General features: G+C 53.3%; 2 protein-coding genes across 2 annotated transcripts in view; one reads left to right on the plus strand and one right to left on the minus strand.

Annotated features, from left to right (window-relative positions):
- Window positions 1-4,106, plus strand: part of LOC116937503 (uncharacterized) — a 6,216-nt gene extending 2,110 nt beyond the window's left edge. Inside the window, exon 2 of the mRNA XM_032944629.2 lies at window positions 145-4,106. Coding sequence (XP_032800520.2) covers window positions 145-372 — 228 coding nt within the window. The 3' untranslated portion in view covers window positions 373-4,106. The remainder of the gene's footprint in view (window positions 1-144) is intronic.
- Window positions 3,030-20,461, minus strand: LOC116937501 (SGT1 assembly cochaperone of MIS12 kinetochore complex). Its single transcript, XM_076056538.1, has 4 exons — window positions 20,228-20,461; window positions 9,077-9,167; window positions 6,407-6,666; window positions 3,030-5,945 (listed from the first exon to the last, which is right to left on the minus strand). The coding sequence occupies exons 1-4, from the start codon at window positions 20,444-20,446 to the stop codon at window positions 5,838-5,840; spliced, it is 678 nt and encodes a 225-aa protein (XP_075912653.1). The 5' UTR covers window positions 20,447-20,461; the 3' UTR covers window positions 3,030-5,837.
- Window positions 20,462-21,429: the final 968 nt, after the last annotated feature.

Consider the following 21,429-nt stretch of genomic DNA (forward strand, 5'->3'; position numbering starts at 1 on the left):
CGTGACCTCAACGGCATGACCCTTCGACCCCATGCTGCACCACAAAGGCCTCTGCCACATCCATCACGTTCACCAGCCATTGACACCACCACCACCACCACCACCCTAACCCCCCACAACCCACCCCACCCCCACCACCTCCAGCGCATGGACCTGGGCCGTGACCTCAACGGCATGACCTTCGACCCCATGCTGGACCACAAGGGCATTTGCTGCGCCGAGTGCCGGCGTGCGTACCCGCACTGCCAGCGCGTGTGCGAGCCCCTGGCCGGCTACGAGCCATGGCCATACAACTACCACGGATGCCGGGTCACCTGCAGACTGCTCATGCCCTGCGCGTGGTGGGTGGCACGCTTCCTGGGCGTCGTCTAGGCGCTTGGTGGGTGGTGGTGGGTGGTGGTGGTGGTGGACTGGTTGGTGGGTGGATTGGTGGTGTGGGGTGAGTGTGATGGTGGGTGGCAAAACTTCCTGAGCTTTGTCCGAGCTGGGGTTGGTGGATAGGTGGGCGGGTACATTGGTGGGGTGGGTTGTTTGGTTAGTAGGTACATTGGTGGGTGGGTACATTGGTGGGGTGGATTGTTTGGTTAGTAGGTAGGTGGGTACATTGGTGGGTGGATTGTTTGGTTAGTAGGTAGGTGGGTACATTGGTGGGTGGATTGTTTGGTTAGTAGGTAGGTGGGTACATTGGTGGGTGGATTGTTTGGTTAGTAGGTAGGTGGGTACATTGGTGGGTGGATTGTTTGGTTAGTAGGTAGGTGGGTACATTGGTGGGTGGATTGTTTGGTTAGTAGGTAGGTGGGTACATTGGTGGGTGGGTACATTGTTGGGTGGATTGTTTGGTTAGTAGGTACATTGGTGGGTGGGTACATTGGTGGGTGGACTGTTTGGATAGTAGGTACATTGGTGGGTGGATTGTTTGGTTAGTAGGTACATTGGTGGGTGGGTACATTGGTGGGTGGATTGTTTGGTTAGTAGGTACATTGGTGGGTGGGTACATTGGTGGGTGGATTGTTTGGTTAGTAGGTACATTGGTGGGTGGGTACATTGGTGGGTGGATTGTTTGGTTAGTAGGTAGGTGGGTACATTGGTGGGTGGATTGTTTGGTTAGTAGGTAGGTGGGTACATTGGTGGGTGGGTACATTGGTGGGTGGATTGTTTGGTTAGTCGGTAGGTGGGTACATTGGTGGGTGGGTACATTGGTGGGTGGATTGTTTGGTTAGTAGGTAGGTGGGTACATTGGTGGGTGGGTACATTGGTGGGTGGATTGTTTGGTTAGTCGGTAGGTGGGTACATTGGTGGGTGGGTACATTGGTGGGTGGATTGTTTGGTTAGTAGGTAGGTGGGTACATTGGTGGGTAGATTGTTTGGTTAGTAGGTAGGTGGGTACATTGGTGGGTGGGTACATTGGTGGGTGGATTGTTTGGTTAGTAGGTGGGTGGGTACATTGGTGGGTGGATTGTTTGGTTAGTCGGTAGGTGGGTACATTGGTGGGTGGGTACATTGGTGGGTGGATTGTTTGGTTAGTAGGTAGGTGGGTACATTGGTAGGTGGGTACATTGGTGGGAGGATTGTTTGGTTAGTCGGTAGGTGGGTACATTGGTGGGTGGATTGTTTGGTTAGTAGGTAGGTGGGTACATTGGTGGGTGGGTACATTGGTGGGTGGATTGTTTGGTTAGTAGGTAGGTGGGTACATTGGTGGGTGGGTACATTGGTGGGTGGATTGTTTGGTTAGTAGGTAGGTGGGTACATTGGTGGGTGGGTATATTGGTGGGTGGATTGTTTGGTTAGTAGGTAGGTGGGTACATTGGTGGGTGGGTTTCTGGGCATTGTCTGCGGACGGCTTGGTGGGTGGATTGGTGGGTGGGTTTCTGGGCGTCATATCAGCTGGGTGGGTGGATTAGTGGGTGAGTTGGAGGGGGGGGGGGTAGGTGGATTGGTGGGTAGATTTGTGGGTGGGTGGCTTTCTGGACATCATCTGAGCTGGGTTTGGTGGATAAGTTGGTGGGGGGATTGGTGGGTGGATGTCTCAATGGGCATCGCCAGTTGGTGGGTGGGTTGGTGGGTGAGGTGGTGGGTGGGTTGGTGGGTGAGGTGGTGGTGTGGGTGGATGGTTGCCACCATCACCAATGTCTTTCCCGTTAACACTACATCCATCAACACCATCACAATCACCATCACGATCATCAACACCATCACAATCACCACCATCACGAGCATCAACACTACATTCATCACGTTGACCATCAACACCATCACAATCACCACCATCACGATCATCAACACTACATTCATCACGCTGACCATCAACACCATCACAATCACCACCATCACGATCATCAACACTACATTCATCACGCTGACCATCAACACCATCACAATCACCACCATCACGATCATCAACACTACATTCATCACGTTGACCATCAACACCATCACAATCACCACCATCACGATCATCACGCTGACCATCAACACCATCACAATCACCACCATCACGATCATCAACACTACATTCATCACGTTGACCATCAACACCATCACAATCACCACCATCACGATCATCAACACATTCATCACGCTGACCATCAATACCATCACAATCACCACCATCACGATCATCAACACTACATTCATCACATTGACCATCAACACCATCACAATCACCACCATCACGATCATCACGTTGACCATCAACACCATCACAATCACCACGATCATCATCACGATCATCAACACTACATTCATCACGCTGACCATCAACACCATCACAATCACCACCATCATGATCATCATCACGATCATCAACACCATCACAATCACCACCATCACAATCACCACAATCACGATCATCAACACTACATTCATCACGTTGACCATCAACACCATCACAATCACCACCATCACGTTGACCATCGACACCATCACAATCACCACCATCACGATCATCAACACTACATTCATCACGTGCACCACAACCACTCTAACCACAATCGACCACCACGACCAGTGACACCGTTGCTGACACGGCAATCGCTTAAGAGTTTATTGTGACACACGGCACCTCTACCATTGCCGCCATCGTCACGAGGGCTATAAAAACAGAGGGGCAGGCAGTCCCCTCTATGTATGTGTGTGGTGAGTCTGTCTCTTGTGTGGTGGGTCTATGTGTGTGGTGGGTCTGTCTCTGTGTTGTGAATCTGTCTGTGTGGTGAGTCTGTGTCTCTTGTGTGGTGAGTCTGTGTCTCTTGTGTGGTGAGTCTGTGTGTTGTGTGGTGAGTCTGTGTGTGGTGAGTCTGTGTCTCTTGTGTGGTGAGTATGTGTCTCTTGTGTGGTGAGTCTGTGTCTCTTGTGTGGTGAGTCTGTGTCTCTTGTGTGGTGAGTCTGTCTGTGTGTGGTGAGTCTGTCTGTGTGTGGTGAGTCTGTGTGTGTGGTGAGTCTGAGTCTGTGTGTGTGTGTGTGGTGAGTATGTGTCTCTTGTGTGGTGAGTCTGTGTGTGGTGAGTCTGTGTCTCTTGTGTGGTGAGTCTGTGTCTCTTGTGTGGTGAGTCTGTGTGTGCGGTGAGTCTGTGTGTGGTGAGTCTGTGTCTCTTGTGTGGTAAGTATGTGTCTCTTGTGTGGTGAGTCTGTGTCTCTTGTGTGGTGAGTCTGTGTCTCTTGTGTGGTGAGTCTGTCTGTGTGTGGTGAGTCTGTCTGTGTGTGGTGAGTCTGTGTGTGTGGTGAGTCTGAGTCTGTGTGTGTGGTGAGTATGTGTCTCTTGTGTGGTGAGTCTGTGTGTGGTGAGTCTGTGTCTCTTGTGTGGTGAGTCTGTGTCTCTTGTGTGGTGAGTCTGTGTGTGCGGTGAGTCTGTGTCTCTGGCGAGTCAGAGCAGGCTGGGGAAGGTGAGCGTGTTGGTGAGCGTGTTGGTGAGCGTGTTGGTGAGCGTGTTGGCGAGCGTGTTGGTAAGTGGTTGTGATGAGCGAGCGTGGCGGACACAGAAGTGCCTGTGTGGACTAGGCTGGTTTCCCTGTACACCAACAACCACCACAACCACCACAACAACCACCACAACAACCACCACAACAACAACAACAACACGAATAATAAAGGTGAAGGCCGTCTGGGCAAGGACAGGGGTCTCCATGCGTCTCTGTGTGAGTGTGTGTGAGTGAGTGTGTGTGAGTGAGTGTGTGTGTATGTGTGTGTGTGTGAGTGAGTGTGTGTGTATGTGTGTGTGTGACAGTGTGTGTGTGTGTGAGTGTGTGTGTGTGGAAAGTGTGTGAGTGTGTGTGAAAGTGTGTGTGGGAGTGTGTGTGTGAGTGGGAGTGTGTGTGTGTGAGTGTGTGTGAGAGTGTGTGTGTGAGTGTGTGTGTGTGGAAAGTGTGTGAGTGTGTGTGAAAGTGTGTGTGGGAGTGTGTGTGTGAGTGGGAGTGTGTGTGTGTGAGTGTGTGTGAAAGTGTGTGTGGGAGTGTGTGTGCGTGGGAGTGTGTGTGCGTGGGAGTGTGCGCATGGGAGTGTGTGCGTGGGAGTGTGTGCGTGGGAGTGTGTGCGTGGGAGTGTGTGCGTGGGAGTGTGTGCATGGGAGTGTGTGCGTATGAGTGTGAGTATGAGTGAGAGTGTGTGAGTGAGTGTGTGTCAGTGTGTGAGTCAGTGTGTGAGTCAGTGTGTGAGTGTATGTGTGTGAGGGAGTGTGTGTTTGTGAGTGTGTGTGTGAGTGAGAGTATGTGTGAGAGTGTGTGTGTGAGTGTGTGTGTGTGACAGTGTGTGTGTGTGAGAGTGTGTGTGTGGGTGTGAGTGTGAGTAAGTATGAGTGAGAGTGTGTGAGTGACTATGGATGAGTGTGTGTATGTGAGTGAGAGTGTGCGAGAGGGTGTGTGTGAGTGTGCGTGTGCGAGTGCGTGTGCGAGTGAGTGTGTGAGTGAATGTGTGAGTGTGTGTAAGTGAATGTGTGTGTGTGCGTGAGAGTGTGTATGTGTGAGAGTGTGAGTGAGTAAGGGGGGAGCGGTAGTGTAGCGGGTTAGCGCTATGAACCTGGCGACCCGGGTTCGATTCCCGCTCACGGCCAACGTCAGTGACTATTATCTGAACCGGTCCTGGGCCTCTCCTAGGTCGACTTAGCCTCAAACTAGTACCTGGTGCGGTGGATAAAAACATCGCCACTGGGGAGACAAAGGCGGTCGGGCGTGGTGCTGGCCACCCACCCCCTCGTGTGCCACAGTGCCGGTCTTCATGGGTGCTGCTCGCTAACAGCACTTGCCCCTACAGTCTGTTAAGGCTACACGGGGGATCTATGTACGTGTGAGTGTGTGCACGTGTGAGTGTGTGTACGTGTGAGTGTGTGTACGAGTGTGAGTGTGTGTACGTGTGAGTGTGTGTACGTGTGAGTGTGTGTACGTGTGAGTGTGTGTACGAGTGTGAGTGTGTGTACGTGTGAATGTGTGTACGAGTGAATGTGTGTACGTGTGAGTGTGTGTACGTGTGTGTACGAGTGAGTGTGTGCACGTGTGAGTGTGTGTACGAGTGTGAGTGCGAGCATGTGTGAGTGTGTGTACGTGTGAGTGTGTGTACGTGTGAATGTGTGTACGTGTGAATGTGTGTACGAGTGAATGTGTGCACGAGTGAGTGTGTGCACGAGTGAGTGTGTGTACGTGTGAATGTGTGTACGAGTGAATGTGTGCACGAGTGAGTGTGTGCACGAGTGAGTGTGTGCACGAGTGAGTGTGTGTACGTGTGAGTGTGTGTACGAGTGTGAGTGCGAGCATGAGTGCGAGTATGTGTGAGTGTACGAGTGAGTGAGTGTACGAGTGAGCGAGTGTACGAGTGAGCGAGTGTACGGGTGAGCGAGTGTACGATTGAGCGAGTCTAAATCTCAAAGTCTTTCCACTCCATGCCATCGGGTGGCTTGATGGGAACGCGTTTTTGTCCAACCTCTCCCCAGTTTGTGCTCAGCACCGTACCACCTGACTCCACCTGCGTACACACACACACAAAGACAAAGATCCCCCGTGTAGCCTTCACACAAACGTCGGGGCCAAGTGCTGTCAGCGATTAGTAGCGCCTAAGAAGGCCGGCACGCTAACACGAGGGGGCTGGGTGGCCAGCACCATGCCCGCCCGGCCGCCTTTGTCTCCCCCAATGGCGATGTTAACTACTACACCGCACCAGGTGCTCGTTTGAGGCCGCCGCCGACGTAGCGGGAGAGGCCCAGGACCGGGTTCGGATAATCGTAACACCGGCGTCGGTGCGTGAGCTCGAATCAGAAGCGCAGCTGCACTACCGCTCCCCCCACACTCGCGCACACACACACAGGGCGAGCGGGCGGACGGGCGAGCGGGCGGACGGGCGAGCGGACGAGCGGACGGGCGAGCGAGCGGACGGGCGAGCGAGCGGACGGGCGAGCGGACGGGCGAGCGAGCGGGCGGGCGACTCACGAAGGACTTGTTCATGGCGCGCCGCGTTTCCTCCGTGGCATCGGCGTAGATCTGCTGGAAGAGCTGGTTCAGGGCAGCGTCTCCCTCCAACTTCTCGCTGCGCTCCTCCTCCGCAATGGCTCGGCCCAGAGCGTCCCAGTCCCTCGCACGGACTGCACCGCCGCCACCGGCTGCACCGCCGCCGCCGGCTGCACCGCCGGCTGCACCGGTGCCCGTGCCGGCTTCGGCGGTAGCGGTAGCGGCGGGGAGTGTGGATGAGTCTGTGAAATAAAATCGAGGTCAACTTGAAACCAATAACCACCGCCACCGCAACCTTCAGCACCATCTTCACCTCCACCACCTCCACCACCTTCACAACCTTCACCACCACCACCAGCAGCAGCACCAGCAGCAGTGTGGATGAGTCGGTGAAATAAAATCGAGGTCAACTTGAAACCAATACCACCTCCACCGCCACCTTCACCGCCATCTTCACCACGATCTTCACCACCACCACCACCACCACCTTCACCACCTTCACCACCACCACCATCTCCTCGACCACCTCCACCATCACAATCTCCAACACCTCCACCATCACACCCACCACCTCCTGCTCCGCCGCCACCACCAACACCACCACCAGCGGCGGTGGTGAGGAGTGTGGATGAGTGTCTAATTTACAATCCAAGCCAACTTTAAACCTCCAACAACAACCGCCATTCGCCACTAAGTGGCGGCGGCGTCACCACGACGCTTGTGCCAGGCTATGTGCACCTTGAGGCCACGTGAAGTGTCGAACGCCCGCTGGCAGGAGTGCCCGATGGTATAAAATAATCAGGCAGGTGCTTAGTTTTGGTGGGGCTGATGCTAAGGCCCCACCTCTTAGTGGCAAGCTCCAGGTTCAGCAGCAGCGCCTCCAACTCCTCCTCTGAGTGAGCAGCAATTAACCAGATTATCGGCATACATAACGTGGTTGAGCAATAGGGAGCCAACCCTTGACCGCACCCGGGCATCGATCAGTCTCCCATTATATCTGTACCGAATGGAGATTCCTCCGGTACAGCTATTGAAGGCTTCACGAACTACGTCATCGAAATAGATGTTAAATAATGTGGGAGCCAGAGGACATCCCTGTCGCACCCAAAAGTGAACAGGGAATGGCTCTGACTCCCGGCCACGTAGTTTTACCCGGGCCCGCTCACCATTATGAAGGTCCTTAATGATCGTGAGCAGAGGGTCAGGGACTCCGAAAGCACGAAGAACAACCCAGAGCCCACGCCTACTGATGGTATCATAGGCCTTGACCAGGTCAATAAAGCAAAGATGTAGGTCTTGCTGGAATTCCCTACACCTCTGCTGTAGCAGACGGACAGAAAATATGGCATCTGTGCAGGACCGCCCTTTCCTGAAACCATATTTGGGGCTCCGCAAGCCTCTCCTCAGCGTGCCTGGCGAGGCGATGTTGAAAAATCCTTGCCAGGATCTTTCCCGGAACACTGAGGAGTGAGATGCCCCTGTAGTTGTTACAGTCTGTGCGGTCCCCCTTCTTAAAGAGGGGAAGAACCACCAGGGCATCCTTCCAATCCTGCGGAACCCGTCCAGTGGTCCAGACTGTTGTTATGGTGTCATATCGGGGGAGTCTGTGCACAAACGCCACCCTCCCTCAGCATTTCGCTTGGGAGATCATCTCTGCCCGGTGCCTTTCCTGGTCTCAGGACTCCGGATCACCTTCAGTACTTCCTCAACAGATGGGGAGTGTGGCTGAGTCTGTCAAATACAATGGAGGTCAACTTGAAACCTCCAACATATCCACCACCACCTCCACCACCATCGCCACCACCAGCAACACCTCCACCACCACCACTAGCATAAACCACCATCGCCACCACCAGCAACACCAGAACCACCACCACTGCCACCACCATCTCGACCAGCACCACCAGCACCACTATCACCACCACTATCACCCCCACCACCACCACTATCACCACCACCACTATCAACACCACTATCACCACCACTATCACCACCACTATCACCCCCACCACCACCACTATCACCACCACTATCACCATCACCACCACCACCACTATCACCACCACTATCAACACCACTATCACCACCACTATCAACACCACTATCACCACCACCACCACCACTATCACCACCACCATCACCACTACCACTATCACCACTACCACTATCAACACCACTATCACCACCACTATCAACACCACTATCTACACCACTATCACCACCACTATCACCACCACCACTATCACCACCACTATCAACACCACTATCAACACCACTATCACCACCACTATCACTACCACTATCACCACCACTATCAACACCACTATCACCACCACTATCAACACCACTATCACCACCACTATCAACACCACTATCACCACCACTATCAACACCACTATCACCACCACTATCAACACCACTATCACCACCACTATCAACACCACTATCACCACCACTATCAACACCACTATCACCACCACTATCAACACCACTATCACCACCACTATCAACACCACTGTGACCACCACCACTATCACCACCACCACCACCACCATCACCACCACCATCACCACCACCATCACCATCACCACCACCACCACCACCACTATCACCACCACTTCCACGGATGTCCATAATGGCCGTGCCCACCACCTGCAGTGAAGCTCCTGGCAGTGGACGTCTCTCCGGCTCCCTCGAGGGAGGCCCAGCGCTGAGAGTCCCGCTTCAACATCTTCACCTCGATCTGGAACATCAACACCATCACCATCAACATCATCATCACCGTCAACATCACCATCAACATCACCACCACCATCAACATCATCATCACCGTCACCATCAACATCACCGTCACCATCAACATCATCACCACCACCATCACCATCCCAGGGCTGAGAGTCCCTCTTCAACATCTTCACCTCGATCTGGAACATCAACACCATCACTGTCAACATCATCATCACCGTCAACATCACCATCAACATCACCGTCACCATCAACATCATCATCACCACCACCATCACCGTCAACATCACCATCAACATCACCATCATCGTCACCATCAACAGCATCATCACCACCATCAACATCACCATCAACATCACCGTCACCATCAACATCATCATCATCACCACCACCACCATCATCACCATCCCAGCGCTGAGAGTCCCTCTTCAACATCTTCACCTCGATCTGGAACATCAACACCATCACCATCAACATCACCGTCACCATCAACATCACCGTCACCATCAACACCATCATCACCACCACCACCACCATCATCACCATCCCAGCGCTGAGAGTCCCTCTTCAACATCTTCACCTCGATCTGGAACATCAACACCATCACCGTCACCATCAACATCACCATCGTCGTCACCATCAACATCAACGTCACCATCATCATCACCACCACCACCATCACCACCACCATCATCACCATCCCAGCGCTGAGAGTCCCTCTTCAACATCTTCACCTCGATCTGGAACATCAACACCATCACTGTCAACATCATCATCACCGTCAACATCACCATTAACATCACCACCACCATCAACATCATCACCGTCACCATCAACATCACCGTCACCATCAACATCATCATCATCACCACCATCACCGTCAACATCACCATCAACATCACCATCATCGTCACCATCAACATCACCATCAACATCACCGTCACCATCAACAGCATCATCACCACCACCATCAACATCACCGTCACCATCAACATCATCATCATCACCACCACCACCACCATCATCACCATCCCAGCGCTGAGAGTCCCTCTTCAACATCTTCACCTCGATCTGGAACATCAACACCATCACTGTCAACATCACCGTCACCATCACCACCATCACCATCACCACCAACAACTGCACCAACATCACCACACAGACACAAATACACACACACACAAAGATCCCCCGTGTAGCCTCTAGCAGGCTGTAGGGGCAAGTGCTGTTAGTAGCAGCAGCGCTACCTATGAAGGCTACCGGCACTGTGGCACACACAGAGGGGGTGGGTGGCCACCAGCACCACCACGCCCGGCCGCCTTTGTCTCTCTCCCCCAGTGCTAGCGATGTTCACTACTACACCACCGCTACACCAGCTACTCATTAACGTGAGTGAGTAGGTGGGTGAGCGAGTGGGTGAGCGAGTAAGTGGATGAGCGAGTGAGTGGGTGAGTGGATGAGCGAGTGAGTGGGTGAGTGGGTGAGCGTGAGTGGGTGGGTGAGCGAATGAATGAGCGAGTGAGTGGGTGAGTGGATGAGCGAGTGAGTGGGTGAGCAAGTGAGCGGTTGAGCGAGTGGGTGAGTGGATGAGCGAGTGAGTGGGTGAGTGGATGAGCGAGTGAGTGGGTGAGCGAGTGGATGAGCGAGTGAGTGGGTGAGCGAGTGAGTGGGTGAGTGGATGAGCAAGTGAGTGGGCGAGTGAATGAGTGGGTGAGTGAGTGAGCGAGCGAGCGAGCGGTGCGTGAGTGGGTCAGTGAGCAAGTGGGTGAGTGACATACAGACACAGAGACATGTAGACACGCACACAAAGACACACGCAGACATGTAGACACAAAGACAAAGATCCCCCATATAGCCTTAACAGACTGTAGGGGCAAGTGCTGTTAGCGAGCACCTATTAAGGCTGGAACAGTACACGAGGGGGTGGGTGGCCAGCACCACGCCCGACCGCCTTTGTTTCCCTAGTGGCAATGTTTACACACCGCACCAGGTACTCATTTGAGGCTGAGTCGACCTAGGGGAAGCCCGGGACCGGTTCAGATAATCGTCACTGGTGTTGGCCGTGAGCGGGAATCGAACCCGGGTCGCCAGGTTCATAGCGCAGCGTAGCGCTAACCGCTACACTACCGCTCCCCACGAAGACACACACACGCAGACACAGACAGACACACACAGACAAACACGCAGACGCAGACACACACTCGCACGGGGGGGAGGGGGCAGTCCCAGGGTCGGAGGTGAGGGGGCGGCCTGCCCCGGGGCATTGTGGGAGGCGGGGAGAGGCGTGAGGTTTCACTGCAAGGTGAGGATTGTGGAGAGGGGGAGAGACAGCCGCAGAGAGAGCGGGAGGGAGAGGGGGGAGAGACAGAGGGGGGAGAGAGAGAGGGGAGAGAGAGAGGGGGGAGAGAGAGGGTGAGAGAGAGTGGTGAGAGAGATGGTGAGAGAGAGGGGGAGAGAGAGAGTGGTGAGAGAGGGGGTGAGAGAGAGAGAGTGAGTGAGAGAGATGGTGACAGAGAGGGGGAGAGAGAGAGGGGGGAGAGAGAGAGAGGGTGAGAGAGAGAGTGGTGAGAGAGATGGTGAGAGAGAGGGGGAGAGAGAGAGTGGTGAGAGAGAGAGTGGTGGGAGGGAGATGGTGAGAGTGGTGAGAGAGAGAGGGTGAGAGAGAGAGGGGGAGAGAGAGTGGTGAGAGAGAGAGTGGTGAGAGAGAGTGGTGAGAGAGAGTGGTGAGAGAGAGAGTGAGAGAGAGTGGTGAGAGTGGTGAGAGAGAGAGTGGTGAGAGAGTGGTGAGAGAGAGTGGTGAGAGAGGGGGTGAGGGAGAGAGAGAGAGTGGTGAGAGAGTGGTGAGAGAGAGTGGTGAGAGAGAGAGTGAGAGAGAGGGGGAGAGAGAGAGTGGTGAAAGAGAGAGTGAGAGAGAGTGAGAGAGAGGGGGAGAGAGAGAGTGGTGAGAGAGAGAGTGGTGAGAGAGAGAGAGGTGGTGAGAGAGTGAGAGAGAGAGTGGTGAGAGAGAGTGAGAGTGGTGAGAGAGAGTGGTAGAGAGAGAGAGAGAGGTGAGAGAGAGGGAAGGTGAGAGAGTGAGAGAGAGGGGGAGAGAGAGTGTGGTGAGAGAGAGAGTGGTGAGAGAGAGTGGTGAGAGAGTGAGAGAGAGAGTGTGGGAGTGAGAGAGTGAGAGTGAGGTGAAAGAGAGTGGTGAGAGAGTGAGAGAGAGGGGAGAGAGAGTGGTGAGAGAGAGTGAGAGAGAGAGAGTGAGAGAGAGTGGTGAGAGAGAGTGAGATGGTGAGAGAGAGTGGTGAGAGAGTGAGAGAGAGAGTGAGAGAGAGTGGTGAGAGAGAGTGGTGAGAGAGGTGAGAGGAGGGGGAGAGAGAGAGTGGTGAGAGAGATGCCTCTGGTGAGAGAGAGTGGTGAGAGAGTGAGAGAGAGGAGGGGGAAGAGAGAGAGTGGTGAGAGAGAGTGAGAGTGGTGAGAGAGAGTGGTGAGAGAGTGAGAGAGAGAGAGAAGTGAGAGAGAGTGAGAGAGAGAGTGGTGAGAGAGTGAGAGAGAGTGGTGAGAGAGAGTGGTGAGAGAGAGTGGTGAGAGAGAGAGTGGTGAGAGAGAGTGGTGAGAGAGAGTGGGGGTGAGAGTGGTGAGAGAGAGAGAGAGTGGTGAGAGGGAGTGAGAGAGAGAGTGAGAGAGAGTGAGAGAGAGTGAGAGAGAGAGTGGTGAGAGAGTGAGAGAGAGTGGTGAGAGAGAGTGGTGAGAGAGAGTGGTGAGAGAGAGAGTGGTGAGAGAGAGTGGTGAGGAGAGAGCGTGAGCAGTGGTGAGGAGAGTGAGAGAGAGAGAGGTGGTGAGGAGAGAGAGAGAGAGAGTGGTGAGAGAGTGGTGAGAGTGGTGAGGAGAGTGGTGAGAGAGGGTGTGTGAGGGAGAGAGAGAGAGTGGTGAGAGAGTGGTGAGACTTGGGTTGTGCCAGGGTCTTTGGGAGTCCCAGGGTGCGATGGAGCTGTGATCCAAATGACCCAGGCCCCAGCGTACCCAGCCAGCTGCCTTCACACAGCACCCATCCCTCTCTCTCCCTCTCGCACAAAGACAAAGGTCCCCGTGTAGCCTCGCCAGAGCCGTCGGGGCAAGTGCCGTGAGCAGTGAGTAGCAGCAGCACTGCATGTGAAGGCTACCGGGGTGGGTGGCCAGCACCACCACCACCACCACCACCACCACGCCCGGCCGCCTTTGTCTCTCCCCCAGTGCTAGCGATGTTCACGACTACACGACACCACCGCTACACCACCGCTACTAGTTTGAGGCTGAGCCGACCTAGGGGAGGCCCATGGGCGACTCAGGTTATCGTAAGACGGGTTTTGGGCGTGAGCGGGAATCGAACTCGGGCCGCCGGGTTCGTAGCGCAGCGTGGCGCTAACCGCTGCGCCACCGCTCATACAACACACGTGGATACCAAGACACACACACACACTAACTCACACACACATACACACTAACTCACACACACACTAACTCACACACACACACACACACTAACTCACACACACATACACACACTAACTCACACACATACACACACTAACTCACACACACACACACTAACTCACACACACACACACTAACTCACACACACATACACACTAACTCACACACACACACTAACTCACACACACACTAACTCACACACACACTAACTCACACACACACACACTAACTCACACACACATACACACACTAACTCACACACACACACTAACTCACACACACACACTAACTCACACACACACACTAACTCACACACACACACACACACACTAACTCACACACACATACACACACTAACTCACACACACACACTAACTCACACACACACACTAACTCACACACACATACACACACTAACTCACACACACACACTAACTCACACACACACACACACACTAACTCACACACACACACACACTAACTCACACACACACACACACACTAACTCACACACACATACACACTAACTCACACACACACTAACTCACACACACACTAACTCACACACACACTAACTCACACACACACACACACACTAACTCACACACACACACTAACTCACACACACACACACACTAACTCACACACATACACACTAACTCACACACACATACACACACTAACTCACACACTAACTCACACACTAACTCACACACACACACACACACTAACTCACACACACACACACACTAACTCACACACACACACTAACTCACACACACACACTAACTCACACACACACACTAACTCACACACACACACACACTAACTCACACACACACACTAACTCACACACACACACTAACTCACACACACACACACTAACTCACACACTAACTCACACTAACTCACACACTAACTCACACTAACTCACACACTAACTCACACACACACTAACTCACACACACACACTAACTCACACACATACACACACTAACTCACACACACTAACTCACACATACACACACACACTAACTCACACACACACACTAACTCACACACACACACTAACTCACACACTAACTCACACTAACTCACACACACACTAACTCACACACACACACTAACTCACACACATACACACACTAACTCACACACACACTAACTCACACACACACACACACACTAACTCACACACACACACACTAACTCACACACATACACACACACTCACACACACTAACTCCCATACACACACACACACACTAACTCACACACATACACACACTAACTCACACACATACACACACATACACTAACTCACACTAACTCACACACACTAACTCACACACAAAGATAAAGACAAAGATCCCCCATATAGCCTTAACAGACTGTAGGGGCAAGTGCTGTTAGCGAGCACCTATGAAGGCCGGAACGGTACACGAGGGGGTGGGTGGCCAGCACCACGCCCGACCGCCTTTGTCTCCCTAGTGGCGATGTTTACACACCGCACCAGGTACTCATTTGAGGCTGAGTCGACCTAACTCACACACACACACTAACTCACACACACACACACTAACTCACACACATACACACACTAACTCACACACACATACACACACTAACTCACACACACATACACACACTAACTCACACACTAACTCACATACTAACTCACACACTAACTCACACACACACACTAACTCACACACACACTAACTCACACACACACACTAACTCACACACATACACACACACACTAACTCACACACACATACACACACTAACTTACACACTAACTCACACACTAACTCACACACTAACTCACACACACACTAACTCACACGCACACTAACTCACACACATACACACATGCACACACTAACTCACACACACATGCACACACTAACTCACACACATACACACACTAACTCACACACATACACACACTAACTCACACACATACACACACACACTAACTCGCACTAACTCACACACACATACACACACTAACTCACACACACATACACACACTAACTCACACACATACACACACTAACTCACACACATACACACACTAACTCGCACACATACACACACTAACTCGCACACATACACACACTAACTCACACACATACACTAACTCACACACATACAAACAAAACAAAGATCCCCCATATAGCCTTAACAGACTGTAGGGGCAAGTGCTGTTAGCGAGCACCTATGAAGGCCGGAACGGCACACGAGGGGGTGGGTGGCCAGCACCACGCCCGACCGCCTTTGTCTCCCTAGTGGCAATGTTTACACACCGCACCAGGTACTCATTTGAGGCTGAGTCGACCTAGGGGAGGCCCGGGACCGGTTCAGATAATCGTCACTGGTGTTGGCTGTGAGCGGGAATCGAACCCGGGTCGCCAGGTTCATAGCGCAGCGCGCTAACCGCTACACTATCACACACACTAACTCACACACATACACATACACACACTAACTCACACACACACACTAACTCACACACATACACACACTAACTCACACACATACACACACTAACTCACACACACACACTAACTCACACACATACACACACTAACTCACACACATACACACACTAACTCACACACACACACACTAACACACACACACACTAACTCACACACATACACACACTAACTCACACACATACACACACACTAACTCACACACATACACACACACATACACACACTAACTCACACACATACACACATACACACACTAACTCACACACACACACAATCACTCACACACATACAAAGACAAAGACAAAGATCCCCCGTATAGCCTTAACAGACTGTAGGGGCAAGTGCTGTTAGCGAGCACCTATGAAGGCCGGATCGGTACACGAGGGGGTGGGTGGCCAGCACCACGCCCGACCGCCTTTGTCTCCCTAGTGGCAATGTTTACACACCGCACCAGGTACTCATTTGAGGCTGAGTCGACCTAGGGGAGGCCCGGGACCGGTTCAAATAATCGTCACACACATACACACACTAACTCACACACATACACACACTAACTCACACACACACTAACACTAACTCACACACATACACACACTAACTCACACACACACTAACTCACACACACACTAACTCACACACATACACACACACACTAACTCACACACATACACACACACACTAACTCACACACACACACTAACTCACACACACACACATGCACACACTAACTCACACATATACACACACTAACTCACACACACACATAGACCACAAAGACACTCACACACACACACTAACTTACACATACACATACATACATACAAAGACACTCACACACCCCACATTCATACAGACACACTCACACACACCCGCCACATTCCCCGTGTGCCCCCCCTTCCGTGCGTCTCCCTCCGTGTGTCTCACTAAGTGTGTCTCACTAAGTGTGTCTCCCTCCGTGTGTCTCACTAAGTGTGTCTCACTAAGTGTGTCTCCCTCCGTGTGTCTCACTAAGTGTGTCTCACTAAGTGTGTCTCCCTCCGTGTGTCTCCCTCCGTGTGTCTCACTAAGTGTGTCTCCCTCCGTGTGTCTCACTAAGTGTGTCTCCCTCCGTGTGTCTCCCTCCGTGTGTCTCCCTCCGTGTGTCTCCCTCCGTGTGTCTCCCTCCGTGTGTCTCACTAAGTGTGTCTCCCTCCGTGTGTCTCACTAAGTGTGTCTCCCTCCGTGTGTCTCCCTCTGTGTGTCTCACTAAGTGTGTCTCACTAAGTGTGTCTCCCTCCGTGTGTCTCCCTCCGTGTGTCTCCCTCCGTGTGTCTCACTAAGTGTGTCTCCCTCCGTGTGTCTCCCTCCGTGTGCCTCCCTCCGTGTGTCTCACTAAGTGTGTCTCCCTCCGTGCGTCTCCCTCCGTGTGTCTCACTAAGTGTGTCTCACTAAGTGTGTCTCCCTCCGTGTGTCTCACTAAGTGTGTCTCCCTCTGTGCGTCTCCCTCCGTGTGTCTCACTAAGTGTGTCTCCCTCCGTGTGTCTCACTAAGTGTGTCTCACTAAGTGTGCCTCCCTCCGAGTGTCTCCCTCCGTGTCTCCCTCCGTGTGTCTCCCTCCGTGTGTCTCACTAAGTGTGTCTCACTAAGTGTGTCTCACTAAGCGTGTCTCACTAAGTGTGTCTCCCTCCGTGTGTCTCCCTCCGAGTGTCTCCCTCCGTGTGTCTCCCTCCGTGTGTCTCCCTCCGTGTGTCTCACTAAGTGTGTCTCCCTCTGTGCGTCTCCCTCCGTGCGTCTCCCTAAGTGTGTCTCACTAAGTGTGTCTCCCTCCGTGTGTCTCACTAAGTGTGTCTCACTAAGTGTGTCTCCCTCCGTGTGTCTCACTAAGTGCGTCTCCCTCCGTGTGTCTCACTAAGTATGTCTCCCTCTGTGTGTCTCACTAAGTGTGTCTCACTAAGTGTGTCTCCCTCTGTGTGTCTCCCTCCGTGTGTCCCTCCGTGTGTCTCACTAAGTGTGTCTCTCTAAGTGTGTCTCCCTAAGTGTCTCCCTCTGTGTGTCTCTCTCCGTGTGTCTCCCTCCGTGTGTCTCCCTCCGTGTGTCTCCCTCCGTGTGTCTCACTAAGTGTGTCTCCCTCCGTGTGTCTCCCTCCGTGTGTCTCCCTCCGTGTGTCTCACTAAGTGTGTCTCCCTCCGTGTGTCTCACTAAGTGCGTCTTCCTCCGTGTGTCTCACTAAGTGTGTCTTCCTCCGTGTGTCTCACTAAGTGTGTCTCCCTCCGTGTGTCTCCCTCCGTGTGTCTCCCTCCGTGTGTCTCACTAAGTGTGTCTCACTAAGTGTGTCTCCCTCCGTGTGTCTCACTAAGTGTGTCTCCCTCCGTGTGTCTCACTAAGTGTGTCTCACTAAGTGTGTCTCCCTCCGTGTGTCTCACTAAGTGTGTCTCCCTCCGTGTGTCTCACTAAGTGTGTCTCACTAAGTGTGTCTCCCTCCGTGTGTCTCACTAAGTGTGTCTCCCTCCGTGTGTCTCACTAAGTGTGTCTCACTAAGTGTGTCTCCCTCCGTGTGTCTCCCTCCGTGTGTCTCCCTCCGTGTGTCTCCCTCCGTGTGTCTCACTAAGTGTGTCTCCCTCCGTGTGTCTCACTAAGTGTGTCTCACTAAGTATGTCTCCCTCCGTGTGTCTCCTTCCGTGCGTCTCACTAAGTGTGTCTCCCTCCGTGTGCCTCACTAAGTGTGTCTCCCTCCGTGTGTCTCACTAAGTGTGTCTCACTAAGTGTGTCTCCCTCCGTGTGTCTCCCTCCGTGTGTCTCACTAAGTGTGTCTCACTAAGTGTGTCTCCCTCCGTGTGTCTCCCTTCGTGTGTCTCACTAAGTGTGTCTCCCTCCGTGTGTCTCCCTCTGTGTGTCTCCCTCTGTGTGTCTCCCTCCGTGTGTCTCCCTCCGTGTGTCTCCCCCCGTAGTGGGGAGCGGTAGTGGTAGTAGTGGTCAGCGCCACGCTGCGCTACAAAACCGGCGACCCGGGTTCGATTCCCGCTCACGGCCAACACCGGTGACGATTATCTGAACCGGTGCTGGGCCTCCCCTAGGTAGACTCAGCCTCAAACGAGTACCTGGTGCTGTGTGTAGTAAACATCGCCACTGGGGAGACAAAGGCGGCCGGGCGTGGTGCTGGCCACCCACCCCCTCGTGTGCCGTTCCGGCCTTCATAGGTGCTCGCTAACAGCACTTGCCCCTACAGTCTGTTAAGGCTATATGGGGGATCTTTTTGTGTCTGTGTGTCTCTGTGTGTGTGTGTTGTGTCTGTGTGTGTGTCTGTGTGTGTGTCTCTGTGTGTCTGTGTGTGTGTCTGTGTGTGTTGTGTATGTGTCTCTGTGTTGTTGGTGTGTGTCTGTGTGTGTGTCTGTGTGTGTCTGTGTGTGTCTGTGTGTGGTGCTCGCTAACAGCACTTGCCCCTACAGTCTGCTAAGGCTACACGGGGGATCTTTTTGTGTTTGTGTATCTGTGTGTGTGTGTTGTGTCTGTGTGTGTGTCTGTGTGTGTTGTGTATGTGTCTCTGCGTTGTTGGTGTGTGTCTGTGTGTGTGTGTGTTGTGTGGTGCTCGCTAACAGCACTTGCCCCTACAGTCTGTCAAGGCTACACGGGGGATCTTTTTGTGTTTGTGTGTCTGTGTCTGTGTGTGTGTCTGTGTGTGTGTCTCTGTGTGTGTCTGTGTGTGTGTCTGTGTGTGTGTCTGTGTGTGTTGTGTATGTGTCTCTGTGTTGTTGGTGTGTGTCTGTGTGTGTGTGTCTGTGTGTGGTGCTCACTAACAGCACTTGCCCCTACAGTCTGTCAAGGCTACACGGGGGATCTTTTTGTGTTTGTGTGTCTGTGTGTGTGTCTGTGTGTGTGTCTGTGTGTGTGTCTCTGTGTGTGTCTGTGTGTGTGTGTGTGTCTGTGTGTGTTGTGTATGTGTCTCTGTGTTGTTGGTGTGTGTCTGTGTGTGTGTGTGTGTTGTTGGTGTGTGTCTGTGTGTGTCTGTGTGTGCTGCTCGCTAACAGCACTTGCCCCTACAGTCTGTCAAGGCTACACGGGTGATCTTTGTCTTCGTCCCTCCGTGTGCCCCCAGGCCCCATGTCCTCACGTGTCTCACCTTGGTGGACAGGACCCGGTGAGAGCTCTCGGCTGGGATGATCCGGTGACAGAGACACAGCTGGAGAGTGTACTGGGCCCCGCCAAGTAACGTGGAAGTGATGCAGCACTGTGGTTGGAGGGGGGGGGGGGGTTTGGGGGGAAGGCACGCAAACATTAAGAGCGGAGACACGGGGAGACAGGGACACACGGGGAGACACTGGGAGTCATTGGGAGTCATTGGGAGACACGGGGGAGATACGCGGAGACACAGGGAGACACGGGGACACATAAAGACACGGGGAGACACGGGGACACAGAGACGTGGCGCCCTCCAGGGACACAAAGAGACACGGGGAGACAGGGACAAACGGGGAGACACTGGGAGTCATTGCGAGTCATTGGGAGACACGGGGGAGACACGGGGACACATAAAGACACGGGGAGACACGGGAAGACACGGGGAGACACGGGGAGACGCGGAGACACAGAGACGTGGCGTCCTCTAGGGACACAAGAAGACACGAGGAGACAGGGACAAACGGGGAGACACTGGGAGTCATTGCGAGTCATTGGGAGACACGGGGGAGATACGCGTGCGAGTCATTGGGAGACACGGGGGAGATACGCGGAGACACAGGGAGACACGGGGACGCATAAAGACACGGGGAGACACGGGGACACAGAGACGTGGCGCCCTCCAGGGACACAAAGAGACACGGGGAGACAGGGACAAACGGGGAGACACTGGGAGTCATTGCGAGTCATTGGGAGACACGGGGGAGACACGGGGACACATAAAGACACGGGGAGACACGGGAAGACACGGGGAGACACGGGGAGACGCGGAGACACAGAGACGTGGCGTCCTCTAGGGACACAAGAAGACACGGGGAGACAGGGACACACGGGGAGACACTGGGAGTCATTGCGAGTCATTGGGAGACACGGGCGAGACACGGGGACACATAAAGACACGGGGAGACACGGGAAGACACGGGGAGACACGGGGAGACGCGGAGACACAGACGTGGCGTCCTCTAGGGACACAAGAAGACACGAGGAGACAGGGACAAACGGGGAGACACTGGGAGTCATTGGGAGTCATTGGGAGACACGGGGGAGACACGGGGACACATAAAGACACGGGGAGACACGGGAAGACACGGGGAGACACGGGGAGACGCGGAGACACAGAGACGTGGCGTCCTCTAGGGAAACAAG

This window comes from Petromyzon marinus, chromosome 76 (genome assembly GCF_048934315.1).
Source record: "Petromyzon marinus isolate PM22_M1 ecotype Great Lakes invasive population chromosome 76, UKy_Petmar_22M1.pri1.0, whole genome shotgun sequence".
Lineage (NCBI taxonomy): Eukaryota > Metazoa > Chordata > Hyperoartia > Petromyzontiformes > Petromyzontidae > Petromyzon > Petromyzon marinus.